Below are 20939 nucleotides of genomic sequence, written 5' to 3'. Positions count from 1 at the left end.
ACCTGGTGCAATTGAAACGCGCGTTGGGGTGCACGCCAGGTAATATCATGTCGTCTTTCTAGTCGCACTAGCTTTCACTTAGTCTGTATTACTTACATCTGTTCATCACTGTCTGTGATTTAGCTTTTGTGACTCCTGTCATTACTACAGGATACCTGTCAGTTATATAAGGGCTCTATATCATTATTATTTTACTGCTACTTCTGTATAGTACTGTTTACCATATTCCTGGGTCTCTTATACTGCATATTGTATATTTAGTTTATGTATCTTAGGACGTATTACCTGGCGTGCTTTCTTGTATCCATTCTGAGATGCTTCTCAGTCTATTTTATAAATTTTTATTGTTGTTCACTAATAAAGATTTTTATCTTCATGTTGTTGTATTGAAGCCTTGTCTTTTCCTCTTGTTTTCTCCTTTTTGGTATTTTGTTTAACAATCTATTCAGTAGGACCTGACTGACTTCTGCACAACACAACTGATGGTCCCAACCCCATTTATAAGGCAAGGAAACCCACCTATTAAACCTGACAGGGCGACCTGTGATGTGAAAACCTTTTCAGGTGACTACCTCTTGAAGCTCATCAAGAGAATGCCAAGAGTGTACAAAGCAGTAATGAAAGCAAAAGCTGGCTACTTTGAAAAACATAGAAGATAAGACATATTTTCAGTTGTTTCACAAAAATTTTTGTTTAATATAAAATTCCACATGTGTTAATTCATAGTTTTGATGCCTTCAGTGTGAATCTACAATTTTTATAGTCAAGAAAGTGCAGAAAACTAATTGAATGAGAATATGTGTCAGAACTTTTGGTCTGTACTGTATATATATAAAAGTAATTTTTTTCATAGACACAGTCTCACAGATAGACATGAACACATGTGAACGTTCCTCGTCCTCTATAGTGACTCATCCTGTATATATACGCCCTTTCATTTTTGAGTCTCTTGACTCATAAATTAGTCTTTTGGCGCTGGTGGCAAAATTGGGGTTAAAAGCTGCCTGTGCAGTCTGTTCTCAATGACCTCTATCACTGTCACAAGAAGCAGAAAAAAATGAACATTCTCAGATGACAATACTCCCTGTCTCGGCACTCCCCTGTTTCATTGCCAGACAACACCTCATAATTAACATTTTTTCTCTATCCACAGAAAAAAAGCACTTTGCTCAGCATGTCCTTATACACACATGGGACGGTACACAATATATATATATATATACACACAAATATATCTTTATTACAGCTGTTGAAATTTCATTAGAAAAAAAACAATTTTCCAATGTCAAGTGTACGGAAAAAAATTGGCATAAAAAATTCTCATACTGTGCTTTCCTGAAACAGTTAAGGTTTTTTTGACACTAGCTGTAGCTCCCGTCGATAGTAAATAACTGCTCTTATCTCTTATAACAAAATAGAATGGGTTAACAAAAAATATTTTATATGTATCATATTTTATATGAATAAATCCTCCTTAATGGGGAAACCCAATGGTGGCTGGAGGAGGTGTAATATAATAAATATATAAATAATAATAAAAAAAGAGGACATATGCTCCAGCTCTTCCACCTGACCAGCTCAATTCCCTCCTCTTCCAGCCCTGCCTGGAGCAGGGGTGAGACACCCGTGCCCAATGTGAACCCATCACTGGCCTCACTTATTGATAGTCTATCCTTAGGAAACATCTCAAATATTTCACAGTGAAAATGGAACAACAAATTGCCACTTCTTGATGATCTGTAGGGTTCTGACCTCTAGTATTGTGGCCCCTGTGATAATTACGGGGTTGGTGGCGTACAGGCGGTCCCCTACTTAAGAACACTCGACTTACATACGACCCATAGTTACAAACGGACCTCTGGATATTGGTAATTTATTGTACTTTAGTCCTAGACTACAATAAACAGCTGAAAGAGTTATCAAATGTGTCTGTAATTAAGCATTAGTGTTAATATTGATTCTTATGATAACCCAACATTTTTAAAATCCAATTGTCACAGAGACCAAAAAAGTTCTGGCTGGGATGACAATGATAAATATACAGTTCCGACTTACATACAAATTCAACTTAAGAACAAACCTACAGACCCTATCTTGTATGTAACCCGGGGACTGCCTGTATTTATAAAACATGTATGCAAGAAATAAGCCAAAAAAAAAAAAACAAAGGCCCCCCATGCTGATACTGTTCCCTCCTGCTTTATAGTGTATTGTATATAACATATGTGTCATTGGGTGCAATACTCAATATAATATACTCTGATTTTCTCTTTAAGAGTCACTTTGCTGTTTTATAACCTTGCTCTCCGTGTCACTCATCAAATCATAAGATTTAAAAGATAAAGGTGAAAAGTTTTATTGACCTTTTTATAGCCATATTCCTATTTTATTAGGTCTTCACAGTCATGTTTGGAGTTTTCTGCAGTGGATGATATTACATCTTCATTGAGCTTTCCAATTTTATGTTCCTATAATTGAAGCTAGATGGGGATGGTTCTAGTATGACAGGTGCGATCAGATCCCATTGTTAAAGTCCTATTCATTTACTGCCTCCACACTTTAAACATGTATTACAACCTTATGACCCTCCCACTATCTCTTCCAGCATTTTTAGGACTATTTTTCCCCATCATTATCATTAATGATAAGTCATTATCACTGTACAATGCCTTATGTATCTTTACTGATGTGATATAATTGTCAATTGATGTCTGATTCTTGCAGGTGAAGTGTCTTTGCCATGTCTGGAATGCTCCACTTACCTTATCATAGTGGAAGCTGCACTGTATGATTACCATTTCAGAAATATTTGGAGGGTGATTAGTATTCGGAATTGTCTCTTATGTACATTTGACAAGCTACCTAGGCATCTTTGAATTTCTTTTCTGCCAGCAAAAGTTTTCACAACTCACTTTAGTTGGTAACCCTCCTATGCAGATTAGGACAAAAAGTTGCTAGTGCTCAAAACCTGCAGAAATTAGGGGCTTTATCAGCTACAGGGGGCACAATGCACAATGTCAACTTTGATTGGCATTAGGTTCAATACGGTTAGAGTTTAGGAACTGATTCTACATTGGCACTTAACCCCTTAACGCTGAAGCCACTTTTCACCTTCCTGACACGGCCCATTTTTTAAAATCTGACATGTGTCTATTTAAGTGGTTATAACTTTGGAACGCTTTAACATATCCAGTTGATTTTGAGATTGTTTTTTCGTGACACATTGTACTTCATGTTGGTAGAGAAATTTAATCAATATGTTTAGTATTTATTTATGAAATAAATGGAAATTTGCCAAAAATTTTGAAAAAAACAATGTTTTCAAAATTCAAAATTTTCTACTTTTTGGAAAGTTGGTCATATCACTAAAATAACTTGATAACTAACATTTTCCATATGTCTGCTTTAACTTGGCATCATTTTTCAAACATCTTTTCCTTTTTTTAGGATGTTAGGAGGCTTATAACTTTAGGTGCAATTTTTCAGATTTTCACGAAAATCATCAAAACCTACTTTTGGAGGGTTAGTTTAGTTAGAAGTGACTTTATAAGGCCTACATGATAGAAAACCCCCACAAATGACACCATTTTAGAAACTACACCCCTCAAAATATTCATAACAACCTTTGGGAATTTTGTTAACCCTTTGAGCGTTTCATGAGGGTGAAAGATAAATGAAAGTGAAATTACAGAAATGTAATTTTATCTTACAATAGATTCATTGAACACTAAAATTTGCACCTTCACAATGGGTTAAAAAGGAAAATGCATTTTACCATGTTTAGGGCAATTCCTCCTGAGCATGCCAATGCCCATTTTGTCACTGTACCCTGCTGTACGGGCACAGGGGGGCACTTGGAATGGAAAGAGCGTTGTTTCGTTTTTGCAGGGCAAATATGGATGAAAAGTTTTCATGTGACAGGATGCATTTGGAGAGCCATAATGGTACCAAAACAGAGGAAAGCCCCAACAAGAGACACCATTCTGGAAAGTACACCCCTTGGAGAGTTTAGCAACGTGTAATTTGTGTATTTGCCCAAACAGGTGTTTGATTCAATTAGGCCCCAAAAGGGAAAAAAGGTGAAAATGTTCTCAAAAAAGTCACTTTTACCCCAAATTTTTGTAAGCCACAAGGGATAAAAGATGAAACAACTCCCATAAATGTGTAAAACTATTTCTCCTAAGCACAGAACTGCACCACTTTTGCATATAAAGTGTTGTATGGGTACACAGTAGGGCTCAGAAGGGAAGGAGGGGCTTTGGCCTTTTAGAAGCCAGATTTGACAATCATCCATTACATGTGTCAGGATGCATTTGGAGAGCCCTAGTGGTACCAAAACAGAGGGGAACCCCAACAAATGTCACCATTTTGGAAAGTGCACCCTTTGGAGAATTTAGCTAGGTGTAATATGTGTATTTACCCCTACAGGTGTTTGCTTCAATTAGGTCCCTAAAAGGAAAAAGATGAACATTTTCCCAAAAAAGTCACTTTTACGGCTAATTTTTGTATCCCATAAGGCATTAAAGATGAAACAACCCCAAAAAATGTGTACTAGCATTTCTCCCGAGTATAAAATTGCCCCACACATGCAAATAAAATGTTGTATGGGTACGCAGTGAAGCTCAGAAGGGAAAGAGGGGCGTTGGCCTTTTAGAAGCCAAATTTGACAAACATCCTTTACATGTGTCAGGATGCATTTAGAGAGCCGTAGCGGTACCAAAACAGAGAGGAAACCCAACAAGTGTCACCATTTTGGAAAGCACACCCCTTAGAGAATTTAGTAAGGTGTAATATGAGTATTTGTCCATATAGGTGTTTGATTTAATTTTGGCTTAAATAGGACAAAGGTGAACATTTTCTTATAAAGGTCATTGTACCCCTAATTTTTTATAGCCACAAGGGATAAAAAAAATGTAATAACCCCCCAAAATGTGTAAACCTATTTCTCTCGAGTGTAGAAGTACCTCACATGTGTATATAAAATGTTGTATGGGCGCACAGTAAAAGGGAAGGGGGATGTTTGCCTTTTAGAAGCCAAATTTGACAGAAATGTTTGACATGCATTTGGAGAACCCTAGTGGTATAAAACAGATAAGAATCCGAAAAGTGACCCTAATTTTTGAACACACACCCCTTAGAGAATTTTGCAATGTGTAATATATGTATTTGACCCTACAGGTGAATGATCCAATTAGGCCCTAAACATTAAAAAGGTGAAAATTTTCCTATAAATGTCACTTTACTCCTAATTTCTGTAAGCCACAAGGGATAATATATTAAATAACCCCGAAAAAGGTGTAAAACTATTTCTCCCGAGTGTAGAAGTACCCCACATGTGCATATAAAATGCTTTATGGTCGCACAGTAGAGGAAAAGAGGGGTGTTTGTCTTTTAGAGGCCAAATTTGCAAGAAATCCTTCACATGTGTCAGGATACATTTGGAGAGCCGTAGTGGTACCAAAGCAGAGGAAAACCCAAAAAGTGACCCTAATTGTTGAATGTACACCCCTTGGGGAATTTAGCAAGGTGTAATATGTGGTGTAGTGTAATACACGTCGTGAAATGAGCATTTGAACATACAGGTGGTTTCCAAATACGATGTGCGATGGAGTCCAAGATGGAAATTGCAATTATTTCTGGAACGTTCAGTGCCCGTTATGTGGCGCCCCTTATGAAATAATGGAGGGGTATAGGGAGCAACGTGACCTTCCAGTTGTTAAATTATTCATTTTACTGAATTCACAACAGGTTGGGCGTGAATTGTGAATGTGTTGCGTATAAGGAGGTAGAATAGACCAGGGGACCATCTAAACTTTTGTCACACTTGGAGTTGTCGCAGGTCTCTTAGTAGTATATAGTGTCCATCCTTAGTATATAGTGTCCATCCTTAGTATATAGTGTCCATCCTTAGTATATAGTGTCCATCCTTAGTATATAGTATCCATCCTAACTCCTCTTTTGGAACAAACTCTTTTCTGAGTCCTTCCTTTAGAAGCAGCAGAATTTACCGTGAAAATGCTGCCCTGACAAAATACATCTAAACCAGAGGTACAGGAGCCCCGTCCTTCTTGTCCCAATATTAGTTTCCTAATATCTTCCTCTTGAAAACGGAGAAATGATACGGCAGGACCTGCATATTGGAACAGCTCGTAAGAGTTGTACAGCGTAATCTGTACAATGTACACGGCCAGCGCTTTTGTACCATATCTTCGTTTTTCGTAGGGAAATTATCGCCAAGTGTTGCTCTTATTCACTCTAGCGATGCCCATTGTGACGAATATTGCTGCTTTTAGCTGGACCAAATCGACCAGCCAATAGCGGCAAACATGGACAGAGGGGGGCAACAAAACCCCTCTGAACCACAAGGCAAAATTGGTGGCTGTCAGGAACAGCCGCCACCCTGCCCCGATCACCGTGTCTACAGACATGGTGATCGGTATTACTGACGTCATAAGTAAATTCGCTGCTATCGGCTCGTCTGAATTGATGAGCCAGTAGCAGCGATAATAAACTGGGGGTGTGTGGGGGGGACGTAACCCTTCTGGTCCATGGGGCAGGATGGATGGCTGTCAGGAACAGCCGCCGTCTTACCCCGATCACTGTGTCTGACCGGTGTTGGCAAGTCACTACCCGCCGCACCGTTCTATTACAACGCGCGTTGGGAATAGGCTATACAATCTTTATTTTTTAAACAATTTAGACAAATAAGGGCTTATTTTTTGCGAGACGCGATGCACTGTAAAAAAAAACTTTATTTTAGAGGGTGTTTAGCTTATCGAAGCAATTTTATTAACTTTTTTCGTGTGGAGGAAAATAAAATCATCAATTCTTGTTTTGGATTTTTAGCATTTTTTGGGGGGGGTGTTCGCTGTAGCATAACAATAATATATTATTTTTATTCTACGGATCACTACGATTACGGTGATACCTCATTTATATAGTTTTATTTTTATTTGTCCAATTTTATTGAAGGAAAACTAGAATAGAAAAAATTGCATTTGTTTTAGTATTGCCATCTTTATAGCGGCATAACTATAGTATTTTTTGGTTGACGGAGCTGGTTGTGAGCTTATTTTTTGCGTGACAAGTTGTTCTTTTCAGTGGTATCATTTTGGCGCTTGTAACTTTTTCGGATCACTTTTTAGAACATTTTTTGTAAAGCATTTTGATAAAAAGTTTTAATTTTTGGCAAGTTTTTGGTTTTTTTTTTTACCACGTTCACCTAGAGGGTCCAATTATGATTAGGATTTATTGTACAGATTGTTACGGACGCGGCGATACCAAATAAGTGGGTTTTTTTTGTGATTTAGTGTATTTTATACTTTATTACATGTGTAAAGGGAAATGTGGTGTTTGGGGGGACTTTCACTTTCTTTTATTATTTATTTTTATTTTAAAAAACCTTTATTTATTTATTTTTCCTTTTTTTACAGTTAATGACATCTAAGCTTGAACAAGTGATCTTCTGATCACTTGTTCAAGCTATTTTACAGGTTACACAGTGCAATACAGATGTATTGCACTGTGTAATGTAAGACACTGAGCATGCTGCGCATGCCCAGTGTCTTACAGCCGGGTCCTGCCAGAAGGCAGGACCCGGCTTCCGGATGAAGATCTCGCAGCCCCGGGCACCGGCAGTCCCGGGGCTGCGATCGGAGCAGCGGACCCCCCCGGTAAGCGCCGCGGGGGGGTCCGATTCCCATCAGATAACATTTAAATGCCTCTGACACGCCGCGGTCAGCGCGACCGCGGCGTGTTAGGGGTTAACACCCGCGATCGGAGAAATCTCCGATCGCGGGTGTTAGAGGCAGGTGTCGGCTATAATATATAGCCGACACCCGCAGCTTCTGGCGCCGGCTCCGTTCAGGAGCCGGCGCCAGAAGCTTGACGTAATAATACTGCATTTTGCGGGAACGCACCTCCCGCCATGCAGTACTATTACGTCAAATGTCGGGAAGGGGTTAAAGTACTTTAACCTACATAATGGCACGGTATGTAAATAAGAATATACCACTGCTCTCCAATCTCGCCACGCTTGTACATGTCCCTCATTGCCTTTCCAATCCTTTGAAGGTATTAATGATTTTTACCAGTTTGGATTGTGGTTATTAATCTTCCTTTCACATCTATACTCCCTTAATTATATTTGATCTTCACCAGCTTCAGGTTTGGAGACAACACCCGATATCCTATATTCCTCAGGGGCAGTAAGTGCCCAACCTATAGTAAGTATTTAGATGAAGAACATAAATGACAGCTGTAATGGATTAATTGTCTATAGGTCTCATTCTGCACAGGGCATTAGGATACATTGTATATCATTGACAATAATAATCGCTACACACCCTGAACGAGAACTAACTAACTCAGCATTTTATTCGTTTTTAATATACATGGTATGTGTTCAGGAGTCACACGTGCATAGACATGGTTACTTAGGCAATCATTTCTGCTGGTTTCAGCACCAAATATTCACACTTGTCTCCATACTCTCAAATGAGTTGTGTGCTCCAACCCAGGATAGTCCATCTAGATACATATTGGATACTGAAACAGCACTAATTGTTAGGGGATGGTGAGAGTAAAAAGTCAGAATAAATGGAGCGATACCTAATGAAAAAGTTCAGTTGACGGAGGTGGTTCTCTTTAAAAGCCAATACACTCATTGGGGGCCATTTATTAATTTGGATGTATGGTGGTGCTGGAAGCATGCTATAAATTTTAATAGTATGTAAATTTGTAGTGTGAGGAGTTAAATTATTAGGCGCCCAAACAATAAGGATTAGAACTGTCTCCTCATCCATGAAGGTGAAATAGCTCTCCCTAGACCAGCCCTTAGCTGCTGTAATCTTGCGCCAAAAACTGTACCATAAATGGAGTCGGAAAACTAGAAGCGCCACTAGAAGTTGTAAATGACAAAATAGTGGTGCAGACACTTCATAAATAAAGCACAAGAGGCGCAGCAAGGGGAAAAATTTTTCCCATTAAATAGATAACGAAAACAAAGATTTATTTGGACTACATGGCCCAGAGGTATACAGCTCAATTCCTCAGATCCAACCCAGGGAGGTAAGGAAAGCAGTGGTGCACCCATTGAAATGGGTGAAGAGAACTTTGGACTGAATAGGTAGGGTACCCCCAGAAATTGGCAGCCACTGGTGATGGCTAATGTCAAGTGAGATGGAGTTTTGGTATGAGGTATGGTATGGTTGTTTTAAGTGGATGGTTGTCATAGCTCTCCTCCTCCGCTACTGTTTACTTACTACTTTAGTACCTCATGCACACAAACTAGCTCACTGCCCCATAGTCAGTGCGGTGCATGCATCATGCCTCACCGCCCCATGATTGTGCCAACTGGAATAGTATCCTTCAATTGACATGTTCGTGGTGAGCAGCGCTCATCCCACCCGTTGTTTGTGGCCCATATGCAAACGAATGGGGGGGGGGGGATTTCTGTGTGTGTTTTGGAGCACTTTACAAATATTTTCCACACAGTTCTTACTGTCAGCAATGTAAAAAGTGTTTATTAAATATCTGATTTTGTAAACTATTTAACAGCACTCTCTACTTCCCATAAGTGATTCACAATACTTCTCTCTACCTTTGGGTCCCACCAATCACTGGGGTCTTGGTAATATTTTTACTTATAGGACCAGCTAAGATGTTTGTGCAATGCATGTGATTGTGTTGTGTGGTATTCTTCATGTGAACTTCTAGTTTTTGTCTTGTTGCCAAGGATTTTTATGGCTTAGGAAGGTTATCTCAAGATATCACTTTACACATTGTACAAAAATAATAAAGAAAGCATAGCTTGCCAGGGGTAACAGTAATAAACAGTATTGTGGCTTATTATATAAGAATGCAGCTTAAAAGCACCTAGGAAACGTTAAGGAAACTAACAGAAGATAACATAATAGAATAAAGAGAAATTTCTGAATTGGACATCACCTTTAAAAATTCACAATTGGGCTTCTTGTATTTGCAAGACAAGGCAGCTCCAAAGAGGGGTCTCTTGGGGTCTCTTGGGGTCTCGGAACAGCCTTGCATTACATGGACAGTCTATAGATTATAGATATCTTACATTTTCACTCTGGGTGGTGCTCAGATAAAAAAAAAAAGTTTGTCTTTAAAAGAGAACACAGTCCTCTGTCTCATACCTCCATTCATAAAGAATGATGTGAATGCAATCTACCAGGTCAGGAATCCCTCTAGGCTGATAATCACCCCAAGTAGAGAGTTGTAGTTCAGCCAGTTGAGGTGTAGATTAACTTCTTTTTATTTTCTGTGAAGAAAAAAGTGCAGCATTTAGGCTCAAGGTTGCACTTTTTTATGCTGGAACAATAACGAGATTTAAAGGTTTTTTTTTTCTGTGAAGATGGAAAAAACTCCAGGGGGCCATAGCAAGAGAAGGAGAAAAAAAACAGATCCCGTACTTACCCTGCTCCAACTCCCAGTTCCTGTGTTTTTTTATTATTCACTTTAAGAAGGAAGGGGGTCATGGACCTGCTTCATCCAATGATTGGCCTCTCCGGACCAGGGGAAAACACAGGAAGTGAAGTACTCAGGAAAAAAGTGAAATCCTTTATCTGAGGAGGCAACTCTCCTGTGACCCCCTAGAACTTCAGATGTAGGGCCCAAAACCAGTGCCCACGCAATGCACAAAAGCTGAGCTGGAGTGGGGTAGACGAATATTGGATATTGCAAGTTTCCTCCACTTTTGGTAATTGAATATTTTTCCCTTGATTGATCTACTTTTGGGACGGGTGGCATGGCAGCTAGGCATTTTCATATTTTTATAAAACCTTAAAAATGTCCAAAGCACACAAGTCAGTAAAGGGGTCCACTTGATATTGCAAACCTATGTATCAATTAGGTCATCAATACCAGATCAATACGGGTCCGATTTAATTAAAAACTGAAATAACATAGCTCCGCCACTATAGGGAGAACAGCACTGTACCTCTGGTTTCACTGTCTCTACATTGTCTATGGTGCCTGCGATGTCATGAGTAAAGTTAAAGTGGAAGATTGTTGTCTAATTTCTCATCAGTTTTGTTGTGTATTTTGCTATAGTATTCAGTCATTTTGGCAAAATTGCAACAGAAGTAAGCAAAACACAATCAAAGACAGGATGTTTCTGGAAAATTCATACTACAGTATAATGTGTGTCACAAAAAATAAAAACAAGGTGTATAATAAAAGCCTAAAAAAGATAAAAAAGAGACTCTAAAAATGAACTGATAATGAATTTGATGCGTCTTTTTGTATTGTATGGATCATGCTGTCTGCTTCTTGAGAAGCAGAATAAGGTTCAGGGATGGAAGAGACATGAATACCCCTAAACAGTTGCATAGAAAATCTAATCACAATTTGACATATGATGCTGTCTGAAAAATCTCAGGCAACTAGAGGACACATAAAGAATCCGCTCTAACCATCTGCTGCCTGAATCAAGAAAGCAGGTGCTTAATACAGAGGCAGAAGTCACATATCAGATCTATCAGCAGATGGGACTTCCCTCACAGGAACATTTCTCAGACGCTCGGTTTAACTATTCCTGACCAGGGAATATTTCATGACTTGCCAAGAAAATCCATAACTACTTTTGAATCTCCAGGAATGGTGTGGTGGCCAGTATGGAAAAAAAACGGAGCCACACTGCCACCATATTGGAGAAGGTTAGAAAATATATGAAATTTGGTCTTTTGTCAGCAGTTTTTTTTCATCTGCTCCTACAACCAACATTAGAGGGGTTAATCAAAAATTCTGGACAACACCATCGGGTCCAGGGTGTGGATGGCAAAAAAATAAAGCATACTTACCCTGATTCTTCTCCCAGTTCCCATGACACTCTAGTACAGGCGGTCCCCTACTTAAGGACACCCGACTTACAGACAACCCATAGTTACAGACGGACCCATCTGCCCACTGTGACCTCTGGTGAAGCTCTCTGGATGCTTTAAAATAGTCCCAGATTGCAATAATCAGCTTAAAATTGTCTGCAATGAAGCTTTATTGATAATTCTTGGTCCTATTACAGCAAAAAAATTTGAAACTCCAATTGTCACTGGGGCAAAAAAAAAAATTGTCGGGAACTACAATGATAAAATATACAGTTTTGACTTACATACAAATTCAACTTAAGAACAAACCTACAGTCCCTATCTTGTATGTAACCCGGGGACTGCCTGTACTTTCAATTTTCTGCCCTTTTGTTGTCTGAAAGTTGCAGAAGCTCATGGGACCCTCTTTGGCCAATAAGTGGCACTTTTAGACCTCAGAACATCACATTACTCCCTCTGTCTACAGGGCGTCACCGGGGGTGGAATAAGATTGCCATGGCGCTGAGCTGAATGAATATTATATTCCCTACAAGTCTGGGATTCACTTTCTTCATATGGTTCTACTTTTAATGTGCTGTTTCAGGACCTTAGGAGGACCTTCAAAGGTCTTATAATGGCTCTTGTGTACATGTATAATGAGAGCAGGTACAGATGTATAATGATTATATGGGTGAAGTATAACATTTGGTGGTTGGTTTTGGTGGCCGTAGGCCCCCTCGAAGGTTTAGGCTACTGCCCAAACACCTGTATTATAATCCAATACTGGGCATCATTCCCATTATTGTCCCCAGGCCCTGGGAAGGCCAATCATTGGCCAAAGGGGGACCCATAGCGGCTCTTCGATTCTGGGTGAGTGCAGAGGATAAAAGCGGACGTACTTGAGCAGAGCAGCAAACCAGGACTCAAGTAAGTACCCAAAATTCCTGAAAAACTCATTTAAAAAACTTCTCTACTTTAGACAATCCCTACTTGTTTAAAGTGACCTTCACAATAAGATGATCACATGAAAGCCGCTGCAATTGCGCCAAAATCTGATCACATGCGACACAATCCCCTTTTAAATACCTGTCCCAGCCATGCAAAAAACGAAGGAATATCCACCAAAGTGCGGTCCGCGGACCCTTAGTAAATAAGCCCCATACATTTAGTTTCCCTACAGCACCACCACAGGGTTAGATAGGTATTACACCATACATACCTGCTTAATTCAATGGCTTGAAGTAATCCAGAGCAAAAAATGGACTGATTAACTAAGACCTTCTGCTATTATAACATCACTTATTCAGTGTGCAAATAAGAAAAAATAATTGAGCCATTATTTGCCATTAGTCCTTTTAAATATATCTTATAGTGTTTTTTGTAAACAATTGTATTAACTATTATATACTGTAACCATATGTCTGTATGTTATTACAAAGGATTTACAAATAAAGTGACAACTGGGTTGAACCTTGATGGGGGGGTCCTATGAATAGTCTCCCACTGTCCAATCAGTGCTGTCTGCTCTGGACTTTGCAGGAATACACTGGTAATTGGCAATTGGCTGTTGTCAATTTAAGAATCAATTTGTAATAGGGATAACAGAGGAACGGTACAATGCAAAACTGGAAGAAAGTTCCAGTTTAGTTATTTTATAGACAATTTTATAGTGTTTACTTAGTGTTCTCAAAGACATATTATCATATTCCAGACTAATCTTTTTGGTGAGTTGTGGTATTCAGCATTTCAGATTTGCTAATTTGTGGCTTCTGAACATTTCCTTTATTATTATTGTCAGATGTATTTGCAGATACAAGTCTCAATGAGTTGTCAGCACATAAATCCCACATGTCAGCAATGATCTGTTACGACACAAACTGTTTCTTAGTTGCTCTGAGTTGAATCTTCAATTATGTAATGACTATGAATTATTTTTTAGCCGTGTACAATGTGCCAGTCACACACACACACCACGGTTACTGAACACGAGTTCTCACATCATGTGGATCGCCAGGAGCGAGAAGTGTAATTATTGGGAATTGTTAGGAATACACCCTTGATGGATACAAACACGTCTAAACATATCCATGGACTCAACAGGAGCCGTATATAACAATGCAATACAAGAAGTTGGCACTATATACAGACGCTTGCCTCCAGTTATGCCATCATTACCTGTGTTATACTGAGGAGTGTAGACAGGGCAGTATCCGGGCCCATGGCAGCACAAAAAATGGGGCCCACTTCAATCGCTTTGTAAAAGAAACAGGCTGAAAAACACTCACGGATTGCATATAGAAGCACATTCACCTACATCTTATATGTTTGCACAACTATGGTGTTTATGCCATATGTCAGTTTGTATATAACCTTTTTGTTAGGCTTTGCAGGTATGTAACCAAGACTGTGTCGGACCATCTTTGTGTCTGTATTTGTCAAATCCTGACTTCAGCTTACACTTCAAACCGAAGCTCTGTATTTGTGTGGCCTCTGTAAACTGCGGGTCCTTAGGGGACTGGGGGTGTTTAAATACTTACACCTAGACGTCATACACTATGGTAAGACCATCAGACGGCAGGTATATTGTATGTACCATTTATGTGTATAATAATGCCACCCAGAGGACATGACAGCACACCTTTCCCTAAGCAGACAGTTGGTTTAAGGGAATTAGTTACCAACTGTATAGTCCTCATTTTCTATGTACCCAGACCGACACCAACCTCTGTGCCTGTAGCAAGGGCGGTTTGTCTCCCCTACACTGCATATAGCCAGCACTTTACCACCCGCACCCCTACATGCTGTAGTGTGCATGGACCATCTGGAGACCATATGCTGTTAGACAGCTTTGGTTTTCCTTCCCATCCGGTCCATAGCCAAGTCGTGGGTGGCTCTTTCAATTACCTAGGGGGTATTCAACACCCCTGCCAACAAATAGGGAAGGGAGTAGTTGCGAATAAAGCCCTCAACCTGTCAGGTTCTATCTGGTGAGCCTGCGCAACTCAACCAAGGGACAATGCACCACACCATGACACCACCACCACCAGCCTGAACCGTTGATACAAGGCAGGATGGATCCATGCTTTCATGTTGTTGACACCAAATTCTGACCCTACCATCCGAATGTCGCAGCAGAAATTGAGACTCATCAGACCAGGCAACGTTTTTCCAATCTTCTACTGTCCAATTTCGATGAGCCTCAGTTTCCTGTTCTTAGCTGAAAGGAGTGGCACCCGGTGTGGTCTTCTGCTGCTGTAGCCCATCTGCCTCAAAGTTCGACGTACTGTGCGTTCAGAGATGCTCTTCTGCCTACCTTGGTTGTAACGGGTGGCGATTTGAGTCACTGTTGCCTTTCTATCAGCTCGAACCAGTCTGCCCATTCTCCTCTGACCTCTGGCATCAACAAGGCATTTCCGCCCACAGAACTGCCGCTCACTTGATGTTTTTTCTTTTTCGGACCAAATTAAGTGTTAACGAGCAGTTGGACAGGTGTACCTAATAAAGTGGCCGGTGAGTGTATATATTATATATTAAATCCATATATCGCTCTGTGTAGAATGCGGTAGTGTCTGTCTCGCCACCTTTTACAGATTATGCCTTTCTGGTACGGTTCCACCCAGCTGTGTAGACAGATCTTCACCTTCTACAAATCCCTCCAAGACCTGGAAGATGGTTCATTCCACTGCTGTGGTGCCTATATTTCTTCTGTTTTCACTGATGGGTGAAACATGGGGACGTGTATGCTTCCTCTTGCTACATCCGGAATAAAAGGGATTTTCAGAAATTGCTACGCACAACGCTAGTATGTCACAAGTATCTCTGGCTCTCTCATTTCCAGTAATTGGAATTGCTAGAGATACCTGAGCGCTGTGCTGTGCAATTTCTGTATTTAGTGGAACCATCAATTAGTGGAAACGAGTCTCTGGATTGCTGGGTGTTCCGAATTCATGAATGGAAGGGCTCACCTCACCAAACAGCTTTCCTCTGGATAGGGGATAACTTAGATAGTTTTCACCCAACCATTTACTAATGTTTGCACCATTTTCTGTAAATGAATAATTACACATTGAACGGTTCTTCATCTAAGGTTGAATTTGCCTCATTTTAGGACCAAACTTGGATGCCACTTTTATGGTCTTCTTTCTCTTCTGCTTCTCTCTCCTCACTTATTGGTTTGGGGTCCTTTGTTATATTGGAGTCTAAATTTGGCAACAGTTACCTGGGATGGGATGGAAATCACCTGTAAATAATATTGGCAGCTTATAATATACATGGAGAAGCCCACCACATATGAGAGCAAGTTCCTGGAATCATAGTAAACAGAGAAAGAGAGCGTTGTATTTTCATTATCAATTTAGGGGTTTACGTTTTTGTAATATTTTGTAAGTTTTACCTGCAAGACAATAACTAAAATATGATCATTTTAGCTCTGATTGGTTGTCCAGAGCATTGTGACATCATCACTGGTCTGTGATGTCATCATCAGCCAGGAGGTTCTATTCCTGGCTGACCCAGGACACCAGGGCTTCATTTCTGTGGATATCACAGAGCGAATAGTTTGTGGATTGGAGACTCTCCTGATTACTATGGAGTTTAGTGGATTGGGGTTCGTCCCCTCCTTCTTGACTTTTTGGTGTATGGTCTGGCTCAGCACCAGCTACATCCTGACTTTGACTTATTCCCATTCCCCCCCACTGATGTTCATCAGGTAAGTTATATCATATTATGTATAGATTATGTAGGGATTTCTAGTATTACCCTCAGTCCTACAGATGAATATGTGCAGAAAAAAAGAATTCTGTATATTTTTCACGTAATTGACATTTCCTTTTTTTATTTCACAGTGAAGCAGGAAATTATTATCCTGAGAAGATTCCATTCAAGATCGGATTCATTGGGATGTCCATTGCCAGTAAGTAAATGTTATATAAATTATCACATGGAGATTACAGATTATTTTATAGGGGTTGATGTCTGTGGGGTAGAAGGTGTTTCAGTAAAACCGTCATATAATGTTACAGAAATCTGATTCCTCTGGCAGTAATAGATTGTTGTAGACTGTTTGTAGGGACACTTTACCTCATAACCCCATAGAAAAGACTGTGGTTGCTAGGTATGTGCATTCCTAGTAACCAGAATCAGGTAATGGTTTGGTCCATTATGGAAGGTTCCATTTGTCAGGTTTAGTTCTAGACCCCTCATATTTGGTTGTGTTATAATCTTTCTCTGGTTTTGCTCTCTTTCAGCCTTGGGCTTGATGTTCCTCCAGTATAAGTTCATCCAGCTTCACGCTGAGGCCTTCGGAGCCCATCAGCCCATAATCCAGAAAGTCCTGCTGGTGTTGGGATGGACATCCTGCGGTGGTATAGTGATACTTGCTGTGTGTGAGGTTAGTTATTACAGGTTGTAGGTTTGGCGCACCTCACCATAATCTAGCGGATGATAAAATTGATTGATTTTATGGAGTTTCCGCTAACCAGTTTCTTCTTGTTTTCTAGACTAGATTTTATCCACTGACACACCGGATCGCCGCATTCACCGCCTTTATCTGTGGCAGCGTTTACAACCTTTCGCAGGCCATCATCCTCTACAAGGCGCCTGGATGTAGCAGAGCCATCTGCCATATTAGAACGGCGTCCTGTGTTATGGCTTTGATCTGTGTTCTTATATGTATCCTTTCTTATACAATATAATCTCCATTGTGCAGATTTATCAAACTGTCTAAGAGTAAGGCTACATTCACACTGCCGTATGGGGGACGTATATACGGCCGACGTATATATGGCCGATATACGACCCCAATAGACGGCAATGGGCGCACGGCGCCCTACGGGAGCGGTGCGGTGCAGCACACGTGCGGCACCGTACCCCAGAAAAAGATAGGACATGTCCTATGTTTCGCCGTAGTACGGCGCCGTGCGCCATAACTTCCTATGGAGAGGGGCGGGGGTGAGCTGCCCTCACCACCTCCTCCTCTCCCCGTACACTGCCGTTGCCCGCTACGGTATGGTACGGCGGGCAACGGCAGTGTGAATGTAGCCTAAGAATGTACTTAGTTGCCCATGGCAACCAATTACAGGTCAGCTTACATTTACCGGTACTCATGAATATTTTAAAGGGGAGCTGTAATTGGTTGCCATGGACAGTTTGATAAATCTGCCCCCATGTCCTTGTCTGTAGATCCACATTTACAAAATGGTGGATCCTGAGGTAAATGTATTTACCTAATTGAGTTATAAGATGGCGACATGTGGTTATATCATGCATATCATGGCTGCTCCCCCTACCTTCTTTTTTCTATGGCACCATTAGGTAATGTTGTCCACATTTCCCTAATAAGATACTGGAAATTAAGAATTGGTAGTCATCCTATATGATCATCTGATGTTAATTTCCTTAACCCATAACTCTTCAGTCACTGGATGTCAGACATCAGTTCACACCAACCTATGCAGAGTAGGCAACCCACAGGCAAGTAGCATATCATTCCTATCATGAAATGGACATATGATATAACAAGTGTAATTTTTATATAACCCCGAAAGACTGGGATTAAATTATTAGTCATTCTGGATTACTGCACCTATTCTAGTAGTTCTATGGAAATCCAATGGGAAGACATAAAACTTACTGCTTACTCTAATCATCATAGTGGTCACGAGGTCTATAATGTCATGTGAATGGGTCACTTCTAATATATTTTGGTCTTCAGTCACATGACTTCAACAAACACAATTTATTTCCTGGAAATTTCTTGTTTATTTGTGGTATCCTTTATTACCATTATTTCTCTACAGATCAGCGCCATCATCTTCAAGACCATGGAGTGGCTGATACTGCTTCTCATCCTGATTAATGTACTTACCTACCATCAGCATATGCAGGTCAGTAGACTCTCATCTTATTATTACCTATCATACACTGTAATAACATTATTATTATTGATCTCTACAATTCTGAGGTTTATAATGTTTTTTCTCCTTAGAGTTTATCATTGACGGTGTCCAAGAAAGGTTGCAACATCTCCACAAGAGCGAATAACCAGGACTCTGGAGTATGATGGGACCACTTGGGCCGTCATCTGGACGATGTGAACACTACAACATCCTGAGGCATCAGTCCTGGATAACAGCATTATAACATCATAGAGCAGGGTCTTCCCATAATAACATCATGACCACCATGTAAGGATCACTTGACCCGCGCTTCCAGAGGCAGATTCTGGGCTCGATCTCTGTCCTCACAAATCGTCATCAATTGCCCAAGGGAAGGGCAGTCCTTCAGCCACGGTTCCCTAGAGGTTTCCTCCACTGGGGGTTTTTCCTCTCCTGAGTTGTTGAAGGACAAGTCAAAGGCCCAACATCATCATTAACATCTTCAGGGCCCTGACTTCTTATAAGAACTTCTACATGATAAACATGTAGTTAATAAAGAAGTCAGATTATATCATATAGCTGTGAATCTATGTCTCTTTATTCTATAGGAACCTTTAGTATGATAGTGTGTAATATATGTGTTGTATATGTGAGTGTGTGTAAGGTTTCTAATGTATATGTGTGTAAATTATATTTTGCATACATGAGTGTATATTGTTTGTGCTGTATATTACATTACATTCTTGTGTGTGTCATTTAAATGCTGTATATGTCAGTATGTGCACTGAATATGTTATATAGATGATTGTGTGTAAAGACAACACCGTAGCCATAGGTGAAGGGGGAACATGACGATGGTAAGGAGGGACCTGTAACGCCTAAATTTCATGTACTAGTATTGAGGTAAAATGACGGTCCTTGTTAAAAGAACAGAGTAGGTGGTGTATAGCGTAGTGATGTAAGAGGGGAGGGGCTCAGGAGTAGATGTCACTTCCTGTCCTGTATCTATCTTTCTCTCCATAGAAGAACAGAAAGAAACATGTCCCTCCCACCTGCCCTGTTTTATCACTATTCTGCAACTGGTTATTTTAACTATTACATGTATAATGCTATGAAACTGATTGTAACTGTGATTTGTTGGAGTTTGACTCTATTTATCATTACTGTTTATCTTTGCCCATGTAAAATTTTCAATTGACCGTTGATGAGATGAAAATTGGGGTATCCTTCTAAGCCCAAGGGAAGGTCAATTCTTCAGCCATGGTTCACTAGAGGTTTCCTCCACAGGGGGTTTTTCCTCTCCTGAGCGCTGTCGGATAACTCTTCGTTGCCCATCATTTGTTTCACAATGATATCTTCATGGCTTTGGTTAAAAAAGGAAATGTATAATTAAACAATTAAAAATATGTAATTTGAAAAACATATAAAAAATATATGTATATATGGGAGTCAATATTAGGCCATAAAGTTTGGCATTTTCTTATATGTCACAGCTTTTATTTTGCGGTGGAGGAGTCAGGTGTAAGGTGCAGGCAAGTTATTGGTGAACTAATTTAACTTATAGAGGATGTAAAACCTCATGGTGGTGAACAGGCTGAGCTTTGGAAGTGGCCAGCCTCAAGGGTCTGTTAATGGTAAAAGCAGCCAGGGGCGGGCACGGTGATCAACTGGCTCTGCTAGAATGGCAAGCCAGAGCGTGCCGCCCCCCTTTACTGCTGTCTGGGCCGGGTGCTATATGCAGGCAACTGTGGATTGGGGTATTGGTGAATCCCACCCCTAGTGGGTCACCTGACTCCTCCTCTGTTTGTTTTTTTCCAGTGGTTAAAATAAAACTGTGGGCCATTTGACCCATTAATCACTACGCGCACCAGGACATTATAGTACATCCCTGCGGGAAGATACTTCCGTCACGGGGACGTTCTCTAACATCCCACTTCTGGCACGGTCTCGCGAACAGAACCAGAAGCAGCAGCTGTCAGCTGTATATTACAGCTGACACTGCACTCTAACACTCGTGATCAGAGCTGGCTCCGATCGCAAGTTTTAACCCCTTACACACCGCGGTCAAGTACGACCACGGCATGTAAGGCTCTTCCCCCTATGGATTGGATTCCCATTGCCGCTTACCGGGTGATCCAATCCACTCCTGGGCAGCCCTGAGGTCTGCAAAGTGCCCCGGGGCTGCCCGATGTTCTTGGCAGTCAGACCCCTTCTGGGTCTGGCTGTAAACCGTCTGCACATG

At 40.5% G+C, this 20939-nt stretch overlaps 1 protein-coding gene across 1 annotated transcript; it reads left to right on the top strand.

Moving 5' to 3' along the window:
* Nucleotides 1–16340: 16340 nt before the first annotated feature.
* Nucleotides 16341–19330, top strand: LOC140104565 (DNA damage-regulated autophagy modulator protein 1-like). The gene is made up of 7 exons (XM_072128151.1): nt 16341–16530; nt 16667–16734; nt 17069–17211; nt 17321–17492; nt 18238–18293; nt 18620–18706; nt 18808–19330. The coding sequence occupies exons 1-7, from the start codon at nt 16409–16411 to the stop codon at nt 18880–18882; spliced, it is 723 nt and encodes a 240-aa protein (XP_071984252.1). The 5' UTR covers nt 16341–16408; the 3' UTR covers nt 18883–19330.
* The last annotated feature ends 1609 nt before the right edge of the window (nt 19331–20939 follow it).

Source organism: Engystomops pustulosus, chromosome 10 (genome assembly GCF_040894005.1).
Source record: "Engystomops pustulosus chromosome 10, aEngPut4.maternal, whole genome shotgun sequence".
In the NCBI taxonomy this organism is placed as follows: Eukaryota; Metazoa; Chordata; class Amphibia; order Anura; family Leptodactylidae; genus Engystomops; species Engystomops pustulosus.
Note: the sequence above shows the minus strand (reverse complement) of the source record. Positions and strands in the feature narration are given on the sequence as shown.